The sequence below is a fragment of the Strigops habroptila genome, chromosome 2 (genome assembly GCF_004027225.2).
Source record: "Strigops habroptila isolate Jane chromosome 2, bStrHab1.2.pri, whole genome shotgun sequence".
Taxonomy (NCBI): Eukaryota; Metazoa; Chordata; class Aves; order Psittaciformes; family Psittacidae; genus Strigops; species Strigops habroptila.
In genome coordinates, this window is record NC_044278.2 from 37,060,367 (window position 1) to 37,080,407 (window position 20,041).

A 20,041-nucleotide genomic window follows, 5' to 3' on the forward strand; every position below is an offset into this window, starting at 1 on the left:
GCATAAGAGCATGAGTCAGACTGCATCACATAATGAATAAAAATGCAGAGGCTAAAATGTAACCCGAAATACATTTAAATGCTCTTACTATCACAACCTACTTTTTAAATTGGCATGGTGAAATAACAGAGCTTAGGCTGTGCAATTTTCGTGGTAGGTCATTTCTGGCCACTCACCTCAGTCTCTGTTAGTGCTGTACATCCACAGAAGGAAAAGGGAGCAAGTGCTTCACACCATCAGGAAACAGCATGGGTTTTCTTGGCTATGCAGCTGCTGCACATTTCTCTCTCGCCGTTTGTGGCTGGAGGGTGTTTTTTATGGTGGCTCAGTGGGGTAAGCACTCTCAGACACTGGAAGGTAGGGAGCAGCAAGGCTGCCTGGGCTAAAGGAGCCAGTGAGAACACTGGCAGTCATGGATAGCACATGCATTTCTTTGCCCTCTTCAAAGTGGTGATCCAGATGCTGGATGCTCTGTAAAATGCAAGGGAAACAGATGACAAAAACCAGTGTCTGTGCAGAAAGTGCTGGTGCATATCTACTTACCTATCTCCCATTGCCACCCAGGCATCCAGAAAGTAACCAAGACCCAAATATCAGTAATTAGGTTGGCCCATACTTCAAATTTACAAGGAGAACTTGGTGCCTATCACCTCAAAAAGAAGGGGAGGAGAGACTGCAGTTCAATTGTATAGAGGCTACAGAGGTGTCTCCAAACCCCTGAGCAAATCCTTAAGTACAGTCCCAAGCAAAAGCACAAGGAGCAGAGAAATGGCAGGAGGGTTTTTCCCCACCTGCAGCTGCCTTCCAGTTTATGGGTGTTTGACCTCCCACCCCCATAAAGGCCAAAACCCACATGGGGACAAGCTAGACAGGAGTGGTGTGAGAGCAAAAGCCAGCTGTGCCTAAAACTCACCAATAGACCAGTGAAGCCTGCTGAGGTGGTCTCCCTTTAACCTGGGTGCAGGAACTCAATGCACCAAGCCAGACTTTCAGACTACTGCAAAGGGACCAGAGGCAAGCACAGCCCCAGCACCCAGGAGCATTGTTTGCCTCCTAGTTTCCAAACAGGAAGGAAGGAACAGCAAGACACAACACCCCAGGAAACTGGAGAACCAAAAGAAGATACAAGAAAGCCCTCAGCTCCGAGAGGTAAGTTGAAGGTGACGCAGTAGGAAGTATAAACTCAGTGATCAAATGCTTTTTGTTTTTTCTTAAATATATATATATAAATATATATATACAAGGACCAGTAATTACAGAAAAGCTACATTTTGAGCATACCTGGATTTTCAGGTGGGCAGGACCTTGATCTAGGAAAGAGATAGGAGATTCTGAGATGGAGGGGAAGACCTGCTGAACATACAGAGTTAAGGCACATGTAAAATAATTTTCTAACAAGGGGAAAGAGAACGCTGTTTCACTTATTCTTAGAACTGCATGTTAAAAATGAAACAGGTTTAATGCTTATGAAATAAAAAAAATGCTTAAAAACACTTAAAATGTAGAAATCGAGACAAATAAAAAAAGCAGAGACACTGTGGAGTCCCACCTCTGAAGATATGCCAGGCCTCTTGTATTATTCATCAGATATAAGTGAAGTAATGTCTTTACCTCAAAGAGATAATATGGATATTCCTAGGAAACATGCTTATAGCTTGCCATCATGCATTTTAGGAGACACAAGGACGCAGCAACATTTCAGTATTTTAATTTAAAAGATAGAACAGTAATCTTGACAGCAGCTGCAAATGTATTTACAGCCATTTTTGTCCACAAAACTGAACATACAGCACAGAGTACGAAATGTTCTGGGCAGGAAACATTTGGTTTTGTCTAAATTTGGGAGGAACTTAATGTACTGCAATGCCATTTACTGCTACTACAGTTAGCGTCCAGCAGAATAATTAAACAAATAGCTAGCAACAGATTTCATACAGAACAAAGGCAAAATGAGAGATACATGACATTTTCTAATTGCTGTAACGAATGACTACATTTGGCTTTAGGCAAACTTCAACAATTAGAACTATCCTCAAAAGCATACACCGAGCTGGCAGGAGCAGTAGCCATATCTATGTTATTGCCACAAAGTAGAATTGTTGAAATAACTAGTCTAAGGGCCAAGATGCTGCAAGGGTGAGTTTCAAAAGCTACCTAAAACACACCTAAAAAGCAAGTTGAGATTCACTTCCCAGTGTCAGTGTCAATATACACAGTATAATTAACACTGTATTATTACAACTTATCACACAGCATTTGCAAACATGAAATCACCAGGCAGGAAGTTCATGGGACACAGTGGTAAGGTTCTGCTAGCGTGCTTCTCAGCATCTCCTGCTGATTTATGGTTAAAGACATCACTGCAAATAGAAGTCTGCATCCTATTTTGGAATTCATCACACATTCTACCACTATTTCTCTAGGGTTCTCAAATGTTAACATTTCTGTGTGTAAAAATGAATAAATAAAAATAATATATATATATATTAAAAAAAAAGTAATTAAAAGAGTTCACAAAAGTGCATGGCCAGCTCTCAGGAGATGGCCATTTCTGTCATTGCTGCAAAGTGCTGAAAATCAATACTCTACATTAGGCAAGTAAAATTTCAGTTTTTACCTTGTATGAATGAAAAAAAGTGGGTCTATTACTGAAGTGCTGCATGCTGTCTCTTTCCAAATACTGGAGCTTAGTGTTCAGGTAGAACATTCTGGTGAGAGTTGCTGAACTCTCACCAGAGAGTTCAGTTCTCTCTGGTGAGAGAACTGAAGGGGGGGATGAAGGGAAGAGAGACACACTTGCAAAGACTGAGGTACAACCCTTACTAGCTTATATCCACAAACAAGACAGCTGTGGAAATAGGACTCTCAGCTCTTTTCCAAAGGCATAGGAGATCCAAGCAGCCTTTCTCTTCATTGACTTTACAGATCAAACTGCAAAATTTACATGCCTGAAGCTGGGCAACATGCATACTCCTCAAGAAGCCAAAATTATGCTAGTCTAGATGGAACCCTCCTTTTACCATTCCATTTCCATTAGCACCAGTGGATGCTCAATGCCTGCTCTGCTGTTACAGTTTAGGTGATATTTTGCAGAATACAACTTAGAGTAGTTGCACTTGGCAGGGCCTAACTAGGCAGGAAAAGAAAAGTAAAAATTTAATACATAAAAATGCTTCTTTGATGCTACCTTAGCATAATCTGCATTGGAAGAGGCACAGAAGAATAAGCTTCTAGCCTAATGTACCATGATCAAAACATACTCACCATCCCAATGCCTTTGCTCTTAAAACATCTGCTAAAGCATCCAGCTTGGGAAGAAAGATCAAAATGTGACATCTAAAAGGCATTCAAGGAAGGATGGCAAGTGTCCCTCAGAGTCTTCTTAGCTTTCCTCCCACCCTCACTCAAATAAACATAACACAATGGCGGTGGAGGAGATGGGGAGGCCATTTCAAACTTATTTTAGCTTGCTTTTGGCATCTAAGCATGCAAGCGAGAGCATCAACATTTAGAAGCCTAAAGTCCCCATAAAGCTGATTAACTCAGCAGAGAAACATCTGGAGCACAGGGCTGGATACCAAAGTCTGATGGCAGGGCTTGGAGAGCCCTCAGCATCAGCTCTTTTTGATGAATACTGGCCATAACCACACTGTCTAAAGATGTATTTACTGGTCCCACTTGACTTTTTACAGCAAAAGCTGCACTTTTATTCCACTGTAATGCCTCAAACCCTCAAAATCGGATCACAAGGGGAAAAGATAGTGATGGAAGCCCTGTAGTTACCTTGCTAGAAAAACATGTATTCAGAGTAAAATGCATTGTGCAAAACACTTTCAAAAACCACTGTAGGGAAGATTCCTTCTCCACTGACACATCTTCAATTATTCAAGTTTGTGTGGAAAAATACTTTAGAAACATCAGCTCTGCCGTGTCTATTCACTCAGGGCAGGAGTTTATGAATCAATGTTAAAGTTGTGGCTATTTTCTCCTAAAAGTTAGCCTTGAATAAACCATTCATCCACATTCAATACCATAAACATACATACAAAAGGAAAGCTTTAGCCTAATTCCTGGCTGTCTTTTTGTTCAGCCTGGTAACTCACAGTACATGATGACTCACAATTATAGGCAATTAATTCAAATATCTGGGAAACAAGAAATCACATCTGCAGTTAATCATCTTATGCTTTTTCCAAACCATAAATCATTTTTGTAAAGGAAGAGAACAAAGATATAAGAGATATAATTAAATGTGACATTTTCCACAAATCAAACGCTTCCTACAAATGTGCCAATAACATCACAGAAAAACAAAGCTTTCCAAATTGCTTGTGTTTATATAATGCTCATCATCTCTCCAAGGCTCACTTAAGGCAGAGAGTACAATACATATTATATGCTACCATAGTGTGAAATTGTCATTGCTAACCTAGGAGGCAATTTCACTGCACTACTCCAAATCCCATCTATGGCAACCACCACCGCCTTGGCCAAAATTACTTCCCAGGTAAAATGATTCCTCTCATATGCTGAACTGCAGTTGACACCTATAGTCTATTTGTAGCCCAGCCTAATAGCCCAGCCTATAAGTTCAGGTGCAGGCTCAGAGTGAAATGTTGGCCCTTTGGAAGGAAAACCAAAAAGAACTTAGCAAATGAGCTGACTGAGGCTTCCCAAATGAGCCCATTCATCACAAACTCTACCATAGGACCAAAATGGGCAAAATTTGAAGTAGTAAAGCACAGGCCTTTTCCTTTCAAAGTAAGACTTGATTTAATTTAAATGTTCATGCTTAGAAGATTAGAAAACACCATACAAAAATTAGACAAGCTCTTATACTCCATGTAAAAGTTTTAGTTCAGTTCAAAGTTATTTTAAGGTTTTCAATTTGGCAAAAGAAAAAGGTGTTTGTTTTGGGGTCCAACTTGGAGATTTTTTTTGTGTTCTTATTATTTTTCCCATTTTCACCATCAAAATGAAACAAAATCAAACCATGCAACTGCCCAGTGATCCTCTACAACCCTAGCTGGAATTTTACCCTGAAGAATTATTTTCTTTAGATTTAACAAGCTTTATAATTTTGAATCAACTTCCAGATAGCGAAAAAAATAAGCTTGTGCCTCTATGTCAATATAATGTTATTATTCTCAAAATAAATGCAGGTTTGCAGTACAAACTGCCAAGACAACTCAGATTCTGTTAGAGAGGTAGTTTAAGTGTCAAAAGTTAGGTTTGGTTTTACTTTGGGGGATGCTGATACAAAAAACCAAACCAAACCAAACCAAAACCACTCTAATACTTTAAGACAGACTATTATGATAAGGAAAAGGTCATAAAATGTATGTTCTTGATATTTGTGGTTTAATTTATCATCTCACAGCATCTGCAGCATAAAATGAAAAGCCAGCTAAAACAAGACTAGACTTGCTTCACTGCCCAGTTTGAGCAGGGCTTCAGAAGAAAATGAAGAACAGATAAAGAATTAAACTGAAGTCAGTTTTCTTGAGCAACTATTGACTTTTGGTTGCCAAACTGAGATTCTGTAAAGGAATTCTATTTTGAAAGATGACTCGGTAATTTCTGAAAATCATGGGTCCCAAACTGGGAAAGCAGTACTTCCAATGACTTTTTAAAGTCATATCAGAATTGTAACAGAAAATATTCGTAAGGAAACAAATCGGTTTAATAAAACTAACATACTATTTTTAACATTTTTCTTTTTTATCTAATAATATTAGGATTTTAAAAGATCGCTTGTAAACTTCCCTGCAGTTTCAAGCCACTCAAACCAAAACCACTACAAAAACTCCAAAGTAAAAGAAAAAAAAAAAAAAAAAAAGGAAAAAGGAGTGGACATTAAATGTTCAGGTTTTGCATTCAGCTCTAAATGCATGTACATAATTATACGCAAGGACAGCTACAGATGTCAAAATTCCCAGCTGTAGTTACTTAGCTATCAGTTCATATTCTGTTGTTCAATCTAGATTACTTGCAATTTCTGGATTGTGAAGAACAACAGAGGTATCTCTCAAACAAGTTAGATCTTATGGTCTTTATTCTTCACAGAAATCTTTGGATACTGTTGTTTCAATCTACAGAGAATAATAAATTCTTTGAAATTTTGTTTTTTTCCAGTAATTTATGTAAGGATTACGTTCCCATATATTTCAGTTTGTTTCATTATTACTATACTGTATTGCTTCCAAAAATAAAACATTTTGAAAAACCAAATAATTAAAAAGGTAAGAATTGCTATAGATAAATTTAGCAGTTCAAATAAGAAACTGTGTTCTAATTCTCAGAAAACTCAGAAGAAATATTGTTTACTCAGTTTACTGATATTCCTTTGTCTTATACCCTAAGCAATCACATGTCATGCAATTACATTATTACCCAATCTTGCAATCAGAAATGTGCTGTTCTTGGAAAAACCTTATAATCCTATTTCATTATGGTAGGAGTAGCCCACATAACAGCTTTTGAAAACATCATGCTCTTCACATTTGACCTGCATAAGTCGCCAAAGGATGAGGGATCTAAGTAGGTGTAAAATCACTTTACGAAACCAAATGGCAAAATTACTGTTGAGCAGTTGTCACAGTTAATAAGATTAATGACTGAATTGGCCAAAACCTGCTCTTATCATTAAATCCACTGTTAACTCACAGTGAATGTTCAGGAGAAAATAAGTCCTACTCTGGTTAGTAATTAGCATGCATAGGCACGCCTGAATGGGATCCCAGCCCATTCAGAGAAAATTCCACAGTTGTGCAAATCATTCTGGCATGTACTTTAAACACAATACTTTACTACACAATCTGTTGAATCAAGGTCTTAGCTTTCTATGTCCAAGTCCAGTATGTGTCTCATTTTAGCAACGTAATCAAATGGGGACAGGCATGTGAACATATTCTTTCTGTTCAATGACATCAGAAGATCTTAGCTAGAGCTGTCAACCGCATGAAACACCGTAATATCATGTAGTTCTGGAAACTAGTGATTTGGTATGATTTATTTTCATTAGAGGCTCTTTGATTATGTTGAACCAAGTCTGCCTTTTATACAGTGCATTAAAATAACCCAGACAATGCCTAAACACCAACACTGTACATCAGCTCACCTACCACCTATTTCTAGTGTGCAACACAGTGCATTGGCCTGCCTTGGTAGGCTGCTTGGTTCCAAGCCTGCCATCCTGCGCACTGCACAGCCCAGTAAGCAAACATAAAGAAATGTTGTTATGCTTTATAACATTATGGCTTCTTATCTTTCAAATACCAAAGCACAGACTCACTCTGAATCTGCTTGTACTTGTCTCACTGCTATCTTCTAGGCCATCTTTGACCTAGAAAGAGATATGTAAACCAGGAATTACTTCCTAAATGACACACTAAAGAATTTGCTCGCTCTATGCCGCTCACAGGCAGAGGTATTCATCCACTGCACACCAGTCACCAGAACAGTTAGAGAAAGCCGGTCTGATCTCTGTACAAGGTCAAATTCTCAGTGGCTTCAGGAGAAACATAATCCATACAAGAAGCCTGGGTTAAGAACATGCACGTGAAAGTGCAGAATGCATTAAAATCTTGGAGCCTTAATATCCAAGGCAAAGCGTACAACCCTTCTCCACTTTCAAATGGGCAAAGTGACAAGAGTCTGAACACCACTGAAGTTGGGAGTACCTGTGGTACCCCTCAGTAGTTCAAGTCTTTCAGAGTCTGCGTTTTCCCATGCTTGATCTTAGCATTAATATTCCCTCCACAGGAGCTCCTGGACTGTCAATCATCTTCTGCCAGAGATGCTGCTCTTCCCCTTGAGAGTCCATCCAGTCAACCTCCTTGCCATTACTTACACCTGGCAATTATAAAAACATGAGGCATTTTGCCATATTACTAGGTATTTAATATCCTTGCTCATTTGCTCCAGCAGCATATGAGAAAGATGACAAGCACTTTACACTGTATACACTTTACACTTTACCACCTTACATGGAGTTATGCTGGAAACAGGTAGCTCCTGGAGAGCACCAGTTTGTCATTAAACTCCTCTGTGGTGCATGGACAGATGAACATAAACCTCCCTGCTCTGCACCATGAACAACATCCTCCTAATAGAGGCGGAATGGATTCACACCACTTCCAGATCACACCATTGTCAGGAGAAAGGCTGCTGCTGGACAAAAGTAGTCTCTTTCTCACTGGGATGCTAAGAAACACTTCCACAGTATTCCTAGTTCTTCTAGACTGCACAGAAGTGCAACCAGCACCAAATTTTTGCATGTCTCTCAATGGAGGAAAGAACTAAATCATCTATAGGTTGCATGCTGCCTTCTCTCTCTTTTAAATTTCCTCCAGCTCCCATATACTTTCCATACATATGGTAACATTTCCGTCCTTCACATATGTGAATCACACAGGTGAGGAAGGAGAGCAGAATAACAATCACGATTCAGATGGGACCTTACCATTTCCAGTGCTTAAACGGACACCTCCTAGAAAAATATTACTGGACAGCGACTCCTTGTCCCACACAGTCAATTCTAAGCAGACATTATGTATATCCCTTGAATTCAAGCCACTGAAAGCAAAGGTATGATTCCACTGGGGGTTCACACTCTTCTTTATTATGGGAGTTTTGTGTTTTGTAGCTTTGCTGTCATCTGGGAGCAAGTATCTGGGAGATACAGAAAAGGAAAATTGAGTATGTTGACAGGCTGTCACATAATATTCACAAGGAAGGACCCCATCTCCCACTGTTACTACATTAGGCATAAATTAAGCACCTGAAGTATGTATTTTGCATTTGTGCTCCATTTGTTCTTATAGTTACAATGTCAGTTATCACCAGCAGAAACTGGAATTAGGTCTCCTTACCCTATGTCTTGGGTCTTAACCACAAACATTTTATTTCAGTGAGGCTAAATATAGATAGAATTATAAAAACATTGGCTAGAAGGGGCCTCTGGAGTCAACTTGTCCAGTATCCTTCTCATAGCAGGACAGGAGGTACTCCACAAAGAAATGGGTATGACTGCTAAAGAGGGAACTTCACCAGGCTAGTATCATTATTTTTTTGTTGCCTAAAGCCCTATTGGGTGCAGAAACACAAATGCTATAAAGTCTGACAAGCTCTTCACATTTTACTTTCAGTGGACAATTCCTTTAGTGAAACTAAAAGAACTTAATACTCTAGTTGAAAATCAGAGTTCTCTACAAATTTCCATAGCCTGTACCTATTCCTCCTTCAGCAAAGTTAAACAAATAACTATGTGGTTGCACATAAATATTAAAGGGACAGGCATACAAACAAATTATATCACTAGACCTCAATCAGGATTCTTGCACAAGCTTTTCCTTGACAAGAAGTATGAGCTAGCTTACAGCAGCGGGATAACTATGGGCTAATCTATGTCAAATTACCTCAAACTGATAGTTCAGATTAGACCGCTGCAGCACCTCAACTGGTTCATGATAACTTGATTGTGCATTTGGCCGTGACACGTAACAGAACAATAGTCTAAGGAAAACAGACTTGTGTTCCACTCTACTGAGTAATCCATGTCAGCAACAACAGACACAACTAACTAAAGACAGCCCAGAGAATTATTGGACACACATTGCTACTGCTAATGTAAAAAGGCTTTGACAACATTTTCCTCCTGAAGTCTGTTGCAAGCTCCAGGTGGAAATAAGCCATAATGGGGGATCAGACAGTCTAGTTTCAGTAAATGTCTTCACACATATAAAGAAAAGAGGGATGGTATGGGAGAACAAGCACATAGGAAGAATAGCTCACACTTTTTCTACGTGAAGTGTATGAGCTTACTGATAGTTTGAAGCATGCTACAAGAGCATGATAAATTCTCAGCTCCACCACGAAATTGAAGCCAGGATGTTTTCTATATTCCCCATTTAACGCTCAAACCACTACTAGTGAACAAGAACATATCTAAAAATCAGCAATTCAGAAAGCTAGCATTGAGAGCAAAAACTGGCAAAGAAAAGTGTTTCAAGCCACCCTAAATGTAACGGTTCTAACAGATAACTATGTATTTTCTTAATATACCCACATGCATACAGGCATATAAATAGCACAGACCTTAAATTTTTCAAAATTATTTATCTTTAAAATGAAACCTTAAAGTCAGCAGAGCAGAATTTTTTAAACTTCTTTTGTCAAAGAATATTAAATGTTAATGAGACGCAGGTTTAAGATGCTACATTGGAAGTCAGTGATAGACTTTAAATGTGCTCCTTGACACTGTACTACATGCCAAAGAGCTTTCCCAATTAAGCATTACGGGGGGGGGGGGAACCAAACCCAAAACTATTTATAATACAAGAGAGAAAAAAAAATCTTTTCTCATTGAGCATTTTTACTTGAATCAAAACAGGATTTCCTTACTCATATAATGAGTTTTCTCTTTCTTTGTGTTTCAGGTGACATCCATTAGAAACAACCTCACCTTGATGGAGCATGCCAGGTTTTAGAGGTGCTATTTTCAGTTTTACAAGAAATCCAAACAGACTTACATCTTCCTGAAAATAAGTTTCATATTCACGACATAGTTTGGCCGTTCCTCTTAGTATAAAATACGTACTGTTTCAATTTTCTGAAAATGTTAACATCACCATCAGAGTAGGTATCATCTCCAGTGTGAGAGCCCTAATTTACAACTTCTTGCCTCCAGGAGTGATAAATATTCATCTACCTCCCTCTGCCAGCTCAATGGAAGTGCTTTTCTTTTACCAGATGTTATGTTCTGTAACAGCATGCACATTAGCACACTGGATACTTATGTATGAATGGTGCTGTTTCTTGACTGAGTGGTATTTAAATACTTTTGTATTTAACCACTGGGACAATTCATACCTCTCCGCCCTTACTCCACAGCATCCTTCTGTTCAGCATACCATTTCAAGGTGCCAGTTGCTCTTCAGGACTGACACTCCATACACAGATACACAGATATACTGAAAAAAATTGGGTCAGACAAAATATAATTCAGTGCAGCCATTAAAAAAAACAGAGAAGAAAAAACTACAGACCCTTTCACGAATGTGTCAGATGTGCCTCCTGATTTCACTGCTGTTAAATTCTTTGCTTCTTTGATGAGGACTTCTAATATACCTCCAGATGGCATGTGAGAGTCTCCCTTTTTTCCTTTTTTAAAGCTCTTTTTTCCTATATATAGAACAGAGTTGAAACACCATCATCAGAAATTATATATACACTGCAAGACTGATTTGGAAGTATAAACTGACTTGCTAAATTTTTTTTTTTTTTTTTATCATTTTTATTTTTTTTTTATCATTTACTGCAATGGAATTAAACTATTCCTTTTGAAGAGATTCTGATTATCTCTCTGGGTAGAGAAACTAATAAGGCAGGGCAGAAGAATCACTCCATATGTGATAAAGAACTTGACCATGTAAGTAGCTAGTCCTTGTTGGACACAACAGGGTGCCCTGTGTGTCCACATATAAGTCTTTGTGGATCACCATGTTGAACACAAAGAACTGCACGTCCTCTAAGTCCCACCCCCTTTTCGGAATCCACTGCCACCACTGATATTAAGACACACCACAATCAAGGTATGAAACCTCTTTTTCAGAGCTTAAAATGCAAAAATATACCACATGTATGCAATGTGTAAGGATGCACTGCTCCTCAGAGACCACACAAAGAACTCAGTGCTCCCTAGCATGCTACTGCTTTTGAACAGCAGCATGAGGACACATGTACTTGCTGCTGCTGCAGATTCCAAGAGTTTATTGATACATGGACCTGTTGGAGAGGATCCAGAAAAGGGCTACAAAATGATCAGATCAGAGGGCTGGAGCACCTCTCCTATGAAGAAAGGCTGAGAGAGTTGGGCTTGTTCAGCCTGGAGAAGAAAAGACTCCAGGAAGACCTTATTGAGGCCTTTCAGTTCTTGAAAGGGGCCTATAAGAAAGATTATTTTGGTAGCTCTTCTCTGGACCCTCTCCAACAGGTCCATGTCTTTCCTTTACTGAGGACCCCAGAGCTGGATGCAGTACTCCAGGTGGGGTATCACCAGAGCAGAGTAGAGGAGGAGAATCAGCTCCCTCAACCTGCTGGCCATGCTCCTTTGGATGCAGCTCAAGATACGATTGGCCTCCTGGGCTGCAAGCACACATTGCCAGCTCATGTCCAACCTTTCATCCACCAGTACCCCCAAGTCCTTCTCCTCAGAGATACTCTCAATCCCTTCAGTCCCTAGCCTTCATTGATAGTGGGGGTTGCCCTGACCCAGATACAGAACCCTGCACTTGGCCCTGTTGAAGATCAGGAGTGATGTTAAAATGCACTGATTTAAAAAAATGCAGATAGTGTAGAACTGGGTTTTTTTTCAGACAGCAATCAGCTTTTAAGAGAGAAAACCCTGGAATTACTGATAGCAGAGGGAATGTCATCTGTCAAAAAAAAAAAAAAAAGGAAGAAAAAGAAAGAAGTCCAATATATCTGTCAAATCTTAATACTAACAAGGAGTACTATCATTAAGACAGTGATATACCCATGCCTGGTATATCGATGTCACGTACGCTCAGTTACTAACAATAGTATTAGTAACTCTTTTCCTCTGTTCATTGCTGATGAAAATGGCTTACCCTAAAGAATTCAAATAATATTTCACAGGACTGAACTACAGCAGTAATACAGTAACACTGAGCAGAGGTAAAGTAGTGTGAAAAAAGGGAAGATAGGGTAAAAAAAAAAAAAGTGAAGACAGGTAAACTTATGAACAATTCAGCATGAAGAAGTGAGTGAAGTCTATTCCTTTGATCAGTTAGACACTGTGTATAACTAGCTGAAGAAAGAACCCACAGACTATGATGTAGACCACTTATTTCTATGTGGCTGCCTTCAATCATGTTATCTAATGTATCTTTTTTTTTTTTAATTAGGTCACAGCCATGCACTGACACTTGACTGCACACTCCACTTCTCTCTCCTTAAGTGCAATGTAAGAGAAGAGGATGGAGCAGGAAAAATGTATGGGTCAAAATTTCCACAGACAAAGACAACTTGCATATTTAAGTATGATTTCAATCTTCACTAGTACCATTACTTCACCCTAGGTGAGGATTTTTAACACTCAGAGGGATGTAATCATGCTGCCACTGATTGTTTTACCTTGAAACTGCCCTAGAGGAAGCATTAGGTTTCTGTCTGCGGGAATGTAACGTAGAACTACTGTCAGTTCTCCTTTATATTGAAGCCCAACATCTGTCACAACCTCCATCTGAAAAGAAAAAAACAAACCAACCAACCAGAAATCCAGACAAGGTCACTCATGCACCTTCTTTTAATTTTGTTGTACCAATATAGTGTTTGAATCACTTCTTGGACATATCAAGACATGCCAGCCCGTTTTCAGATAATTAGGCACTCCAGATTGAATGCAATCACATTTTAGAAAACTTTTTGAGCTAGGCAATGCAAACTCTCAGAAGAATAAAGCCATGCGGCATTACACATTGTTCAGTGAACATATAGAGGAGAGAGGTATCTAGCATGAATAACTGAAGCAAACAAACAGAAAAAACCTTAAACTTATGTCTGGACATATAAACTGTAGCTAATTTAAGGTGACATTCAGCTCTTGTCTCCCTCAATGAAGATTTTAAACTGTAATTAATTTCATATGTTTTAGAGGAGTCACTCCTGAGCCACTGTTGGAATAGAGGTGTGGGGAATGAAGGCAAGGGAAAAAAGCAGAGTTCAGCTCTGAAATATAAGAATTTCTTGAAAACTGTTATTCCCACTGTCCATTTCTACACAACTACTATTTCTGCATCTTCTTGTTTTGTAAGTTTTTGAAGCTTGCCCAGAAAGAACGCATTCAGTGCTCTTCAGAGCATCCTTGTTATAAGAACATTAGGCCTTCACTGACATATGCTGAATTTCGATTCCCATTATAAGTGGGAAACTACATTTTATAAATAGATGCAACACAGGGAGAACATGCTATGCCAGTTCAAACTGACTTCTAAAAAAAAAAAAAAAATCAATTGCAGTGGAAAATAGAAGTCTTGTATATTTGCATTAGAGACTGGTCTATGAAAAACTCCAGCATACCCTAACCTTGCTCAGTGATGTCCACTAATGGATGTGGGACTACTCTGATGCTCACATTTCTGTACGTGCTTCAGTGCTTAGGTTTGGGTACAAATAATATATCTTAATACGGACAAAGCACATGTATAGAGGGAGAGGACCCTTTAGACACATGCCAACGCACCATACAAGCCTTTAAAGTATGCTTATAGACAAATGTCTGATCTGTGACAGTATGTCTCCAAGATGCATTCAGCTTATTTCCTGACTTCCCAGGAAGGGTTAAATTCTATTATGAAGGGAAAACAGAAATAAAATGCCTGCACCAGAAATACATATGGTGATATGTAGAGTCGGCACTGCCTTCATACCATAGATTTCAGGCTAAGGCACCAAGCATGTTTAGTGGGGCTAAGCCTGTATGCAAGCATGGGACAGGGAACAAAGCAATTTTAGTGATAACAACACTGCCCTTTTGTGACTTTGAAGCACTTTTACAGCAATAGGCATTCCTGTGCTGACTCTGAGGAAAAACTGTCCTCTCCCCACCAGTGCCTGATACCAGTTGCTAAACAAAGGATAAAAGAAAACCTGTAGTAAATGGCTGTGGAATAATTTCCACCATATCTAAATCTTTCCAGTCAGGCAGCTCACTTATGGTCTAAACTGTGCAAGTTTAGGATCAGATTTCCCATAAAGGCAGCAAGAATTATTTTTTTCTGTTCTACTTGTGGACAAGTGATGGTCTAAGTTCTTACCTCAGTTAGAATTTGTCATCCTCCCCCTCTCCCCCCCCAACCCCCATTCTGCCCCCTCTTTGACCACAGAAGTATTTTCTCTTCTTTTTCCAATTTAACCACACTTCTCTTGAAAACGGACATCCAATGCTCATAGAAGAAATAGGTCTTAATGTCTCCAACCTTTTCACTAAAGCAGCTAAATGATTCCTGACAGGACAAATAAAGTGCTGTAACATAACCTGGGAAATGTTTGACTACCATTCCTGTCTCCATCAGGCAGTTCATATGGGAGAACACCATGTAATGTGCATGTGTATTAACCTGTGGGGTTTTTTTTAAATTCAAAACACAATAATTGATATTATTTTAAAAATATTATCTTTACTGGTCAAAATCTTTGCAGTATTTTAAGTTTAGAAGCATTATTTCTAACTTAGGAGACAGTCAAGACCAATTCTGTGTTTGCTTTCTTCGGTAAAAAAGAACTAATTTTAAAATCCTTTTAATGCGTTTGGAAGTAACCAGACACCACCTTCCAGCTGGAACAGCTGAAATGTTTAGCGCCTGATTTTTTTCCTGAGCAGGAGACCTTCATGGCTGTCGGGTTTTTTCCTCTGTTAGGATTAAAAGAAACCACCCATACACACACAAATCCCCCGAGACTGAAATAACATGATAGAGACTACTACATGATAAGAAGCGCAATTTCAGACCAACATTGCATATTAACTGTAAGCAAAACAAATACTAGATGTGTATCTTATTGTTGTGGACGGGTGGGTACTAAATAAGAGCAACATCTGACACCAGCCAGAGCTTTGACAGTGATGTAGTAGACATTTTTTTCTAGTTCAAGAGCAGACCCAACAAAAAGTAACTTACATGAAGCAAGCTTATGAGGAGGATGGCATCCTGGCCTGGACACAGTGCTGGCTGAAACATGTTTGCCATCATTATCCACTTTCTCTTCCAGATCTCACCTTGTTTGGACCACAAAGGAAGAGCTGGTGGTGGTCACCCTTATTAACAAAGCCGAACTAGGAAACTGGGAAGGATCTTTGCCACTTATAAAGTGTGAGGTGTGTAAGTGTTTAAAGAGGAGACCACACCTTTGCTAAAGCAGGGAGTGCCCTAGACACAGAAGTCATCCTATTGATTTGCCTGTTGATAAGCCTTATCTTGTACCTTCCTAGTTAAGATGAATAAGAGATTGAGAAGTCATTTTGTCACAGCTGAAAGGTGTAAAGCACTTTGACCAGAAACAAAAAAGGTCTGTTTCTTTCATAAACTGTTAAGGGTTGGATAGGGGGGAGTGGTAGAAAAGTCCTTTGTTTTATATGCTATTTTTAAAAATTAATTTCTTTACTAGGTCATTTCTCTGCTGTGGTTTGCCACATGAAGAACTTATAGTTTAGTTATAAAACAAACAAAAAACCATCTTTTAAGTAGCCAATCATGTGTAAAGATTTTATGCAGACTTTAAAACCAGTATGTTTTGGTTGAATAAAGAACAAAGATAATGTTTTTATTGCCATATTAGAAACTCATAATGTCCCATTCTATAAACACATTCCAAAGGAAAAATAACGAAGTCTTGCTAAATTTGCCTTGCAGCACTTTCACCGGCCACTGGAAACCTTTACCTTGGGCTGGAGCGCAAACCACTCATCACTCTGATTTTCAAAGTTCCAGGAATCAAATGGAATTTCCACCTCCCCAAGGAAGCTGTTGCGTCCAAATCTGTCATAGTGCCAGACAGAAAGCTGCAGGGTCCTGGTTTCTAGCTGTGTGTGACTGATGACATACTACCAAGAGAAAAAGAAACTCTCAGAATAAGCAGAAATAATAGTTTCCATGGAGCCTTTTACAACTCTAGCTCAATTTCATGAAGCCCACAGCAGCTAACAAATGAAGAATGAAAGAGAGGTTTTCTTTGCAAACAAGATCGATGTAGTCAGAAAGCTCACAATGCAAATGTTAAATCTCTTTTCTTTGCAGTATGCATCCTATGGTCATTAACGTTACTATCGTGACTGTGTTTCTTTCTGTATTATTTACTGGGTAATTATTATTATAAAGTAAATTATGATGCTTATAACTATGATCCTGTTAATTCCTGGTAAGTTTATGTAAAAGCAGTAAAACAATATCAAAGTTTAGTTTATAAGAAACCCCACCGATTCTTTCATCTCTACAAAGACAGTCTGCTGTACACAACCTTCTAGAAATAACATCCTCTCCTTTTCAATTGTATCTTTTTGTAAGATGAAAAATTGTTCCAAAACCAAGTAAAACTGCATCTGCAAAGCATACATCAAGCATACCAGTCTTTGTAGCTGTTGTTGGTTTTGAAAGCTATTAGAAAACTCCTCTGAAAAAAAATCATATTCTAGCAAATACACAGAAAATTATAAACATCTGGAATTCTAGCTCTGCATAATCTGCTTTTAGCAAAAGGCTTATTAATTCCCTGAAATTCACCCTTCTCTTGGTGTTAGCTGAAAAGACCCAGATGTCTTCTCTTTTGCATTAGGAACAACATCTGGACACAGACACATATTCTCCAAAAGCTGAAACAGTCAAGTCAGTTGGCGAGCCATGTATAGATATGTCTACAATGCTTAATCTAAATGCCAACAGTTCCACTGTGAGAGATGTCATATTCAGCAACAATAGAATAAAAGTCAAAGAGGAAAGATACAGACAGATTTAATTATTTTAATTCTATTTTACTTTTAACAGTAGTTACAGTTGGGATGAACAGATGTAGCCCTTGCTTACATACCCACAATTCAAGTAAACCCTCTTTGTTGTAATTCACATTTTTAGCAATCTGCTAGGTCCTATACTCACCAAGTTCCCTACCAGCAAACATGTTTAGTGCTATGTTTGTTGCTAAATAGTCTAACACTTTTTTTTTTTTTTTTCACCTAGCTCAGGCAAGTCTGAAATTTACTATAAACCATTTAAAAATGAGGCTGTACAAGAGACTCTCCCTTGGCACGCAGTCTGGCCAGACCAAGTGTGTGTGTCTGCAAAATGGTTTTGTAGCCAGGTTAAGCCAAGTATAATGGTCAGCGAGTATCTAAGAAACTTATTTAAAACATCACTGAAATTGGGGGGGGACAAAAAACACCAGGAGAAACTAAAGAATGTTTCTGGCCTCATGACTACCAGCTGAGATAACTCTGATCTATTGACAGGAAGAGGAATCACCAGAAGCCTTGTGACGCCAAACAGGCAGTGAACTGGACAGAAACTCTGCCATTTCCACCTGTGCCACAGAGCCAAGGAGGTGAATGATCAGCTTGTGAAGGGTTCAAAATAGTTCTACCTCTGTAGTGGACATGGGTAAAAGCCAAGGAAGGGAAGAGCCTGGGGCGTTGTGTGACACCAGTTCTCAAGGAAGTAATCTGTCCCTGCCTTTTGCAACAGAAAATGAACTTCGCCATAGCTTTTTAGGAAGGCAGGTAATGAAGCCACTATTGGCATTTTCTTAACAAAATCAATTCTGCTTTAAAAATAAATTGAAGCCTCCAGAGGAATTCAGATCTCACTGAGTTTGTTGTCTCTTCAAAACCAGTTAAATGGGAAGTTTTAAGCTAGTTTTACTTTAGCATCAGTTGCTAAGTTAGGGTGCACAAAATCTTTAAAGTGCTTTTAGCAACTCTGAACTCAGGTTCAATGGGAACATCAACAGTTTTGAAAGAAATCTATGGGAACTAATAGGAGTTTCACCCACAATGGGGAGAACCAACAAAAACACTTCCTCAATGTTGAAAGCCAGGAATTACAACTCATAGGATTACTAGATGTGTTTGCTTAAATACCTTTCCTTTTGAGGTATCTCTCCCAAATTCTAATCCCCATACTGGAACGCATATAGAAAATGCCTGTAAGCACAAGTGGAACATTCATCACAGCTTGAGAGAGAGACACTGTTCTCACCTTCAGTGTTTCATTAAATTCTGGATTGGTGCTGTTACTTTTAATTTTGGTCTTGCGTTTACTTTGGCGGGACTTATCAGGCAAAAGGTATGCTTTGACGTATCTGCAGATCAAGTAGGAAATTATTAGCAAGGAATCGAAATTACCAGTTTGAGCAAAGAGCTGACATTGCTGCATCAGCAACACATACAAGGAAATTAATTCTTGCAGTCTAAACAATGTACCTGTGTAACAGAGAATGTATGAAACATGAAAAGATATGGTCTTTATCTAAAAACATAGCAATGTTAGTCAGATAGGATCAGAATAACAAAAGACAGAGCTAAATTAATTTACTCATTCTCAGAAATACAGAAAGCTTTCCTAACACTTTCCCTTATGTAGCATATGATTACTGACTGGTTACGTATGACTGAAAATAAAAGAGAATGAAAAATTTCTTATCTTGCATACTACAGGATTACACATTATTAGAGACACTAATTATTACTTTCTGAGGAGAAAATTTACATATCATACTGAGAACTATAATGAGAAGCTCAGAAAACATGGTCCTTGCAAAGTGAATCTATGAGTGCATGAAACCAAAGTTATCTCTATCCCTCTCTCCCTCCAAAACATCATTCCTCTTATATACTTTAATTTTTATTCTAGAAGAAATCAATTCAGCCTCCCTAATCATTCATATTTTTTTCCCTTTTACTATCAAACAGGTTAATAACTTCAGTAATCTTATTGTTTCACTGGAAGAGGCATATGTTGCGTTAAGAAACATACTGAAAGTGCATTTCCCACAGGGAATCCCGAACCATCCATCATCAGATTGTTGCTTGTAGCAACTAGATCTTATGAATTCTCAGGCTCATATCACAACCTCAGACTACAGTGTGTGCTGTAGTCCTAGCAGAGCTTAAGGAAACTCTTCTCTGTGCTTACGGATCGGTCCTTTGCTTCTTCTCATCTGCAACGGCCAGGTTTCTGCAACTTTTCACCAGGATGTTGAGGGCACCTGTTTTGTAGCTGTAGTTGATGTTGAGAAGGATTTCACCACTGACCTTCACGTTGCCATAGTCACCAGTTTCACTATATACACTCAGCATGCTGTTAATGCTAGTCTGGAGGGGGAGAGAAAAAGGACTTAGAGGCTTAAACAAATTACTCTTTTCAAGAATCTGCTTTTTTCATATAGCAACAGCCTTGCAATATTATCACACTTGTTAGGACTTGCTGTGAAAACAGATATACCATAGAACAGAAATATCACCATTTGA

General features: G+C 38.7%; 1 protein-coding gene across 10 annotated transcripts in view; it reads right to left on the reverse strand.

Annotated features, from left to right (window-relative positions):
• Positions 1 to 20,041, reverse strand: part of SYTL5 (synaptotagmin like 5) — a 105,599-nt gene that overhangs the window by 15,316 nt on the left and 70,242 nt on the right. For 8 of the 10 annotated variants that reach the window (XM_030476790.1, XM_030476794.1, XM_030476796.1 and 5 more), the window contains 8 exons: positions 19,707 to 19,885; positions 18,771 to 18,873; positions 16,466 to 16,627; positions 13,159 to 13,267; positions 11,049 to 11,184; positions 8,465 to 8,673; positions 1,282 to 1,310; positions 177 to 471 (listed from right to left, as the gene is read on the reverse strand). In XM_030476790.1, the coding sequence (XP_030332650.1) occupies positions 316 to 471; positions 1,282 to 1,310; positions 8,465 to 8,673; positions 11,049 to 11,184; positions 13,159 to 13,267; positions 16,466 to 16,627; positions 18,771 to 18,873; positions 19,707 to 19,885 (1,083 nt within the window). In that variant the 3' untranslated portion in view covers positions 177 to 315. Of the gene's footprint in view, positions 1 to 176; positions 472 to 1,281; positions 1,311 to 1,692; positions 7,855 to 8,464; positions 8,674 to 10,872; positions 10,974 to 11,048; positions 11,185 to 13,158; positions 13,268 to 16,465; positions 16,628 to 18,770; positions 18,874 to 19,706; positions 19,886 to 20,041 lie in introns of those variants that run through there. The other 2 variants (XM_030476793.1, XM_030476798.1) reach the window with 2 other exon arrangements.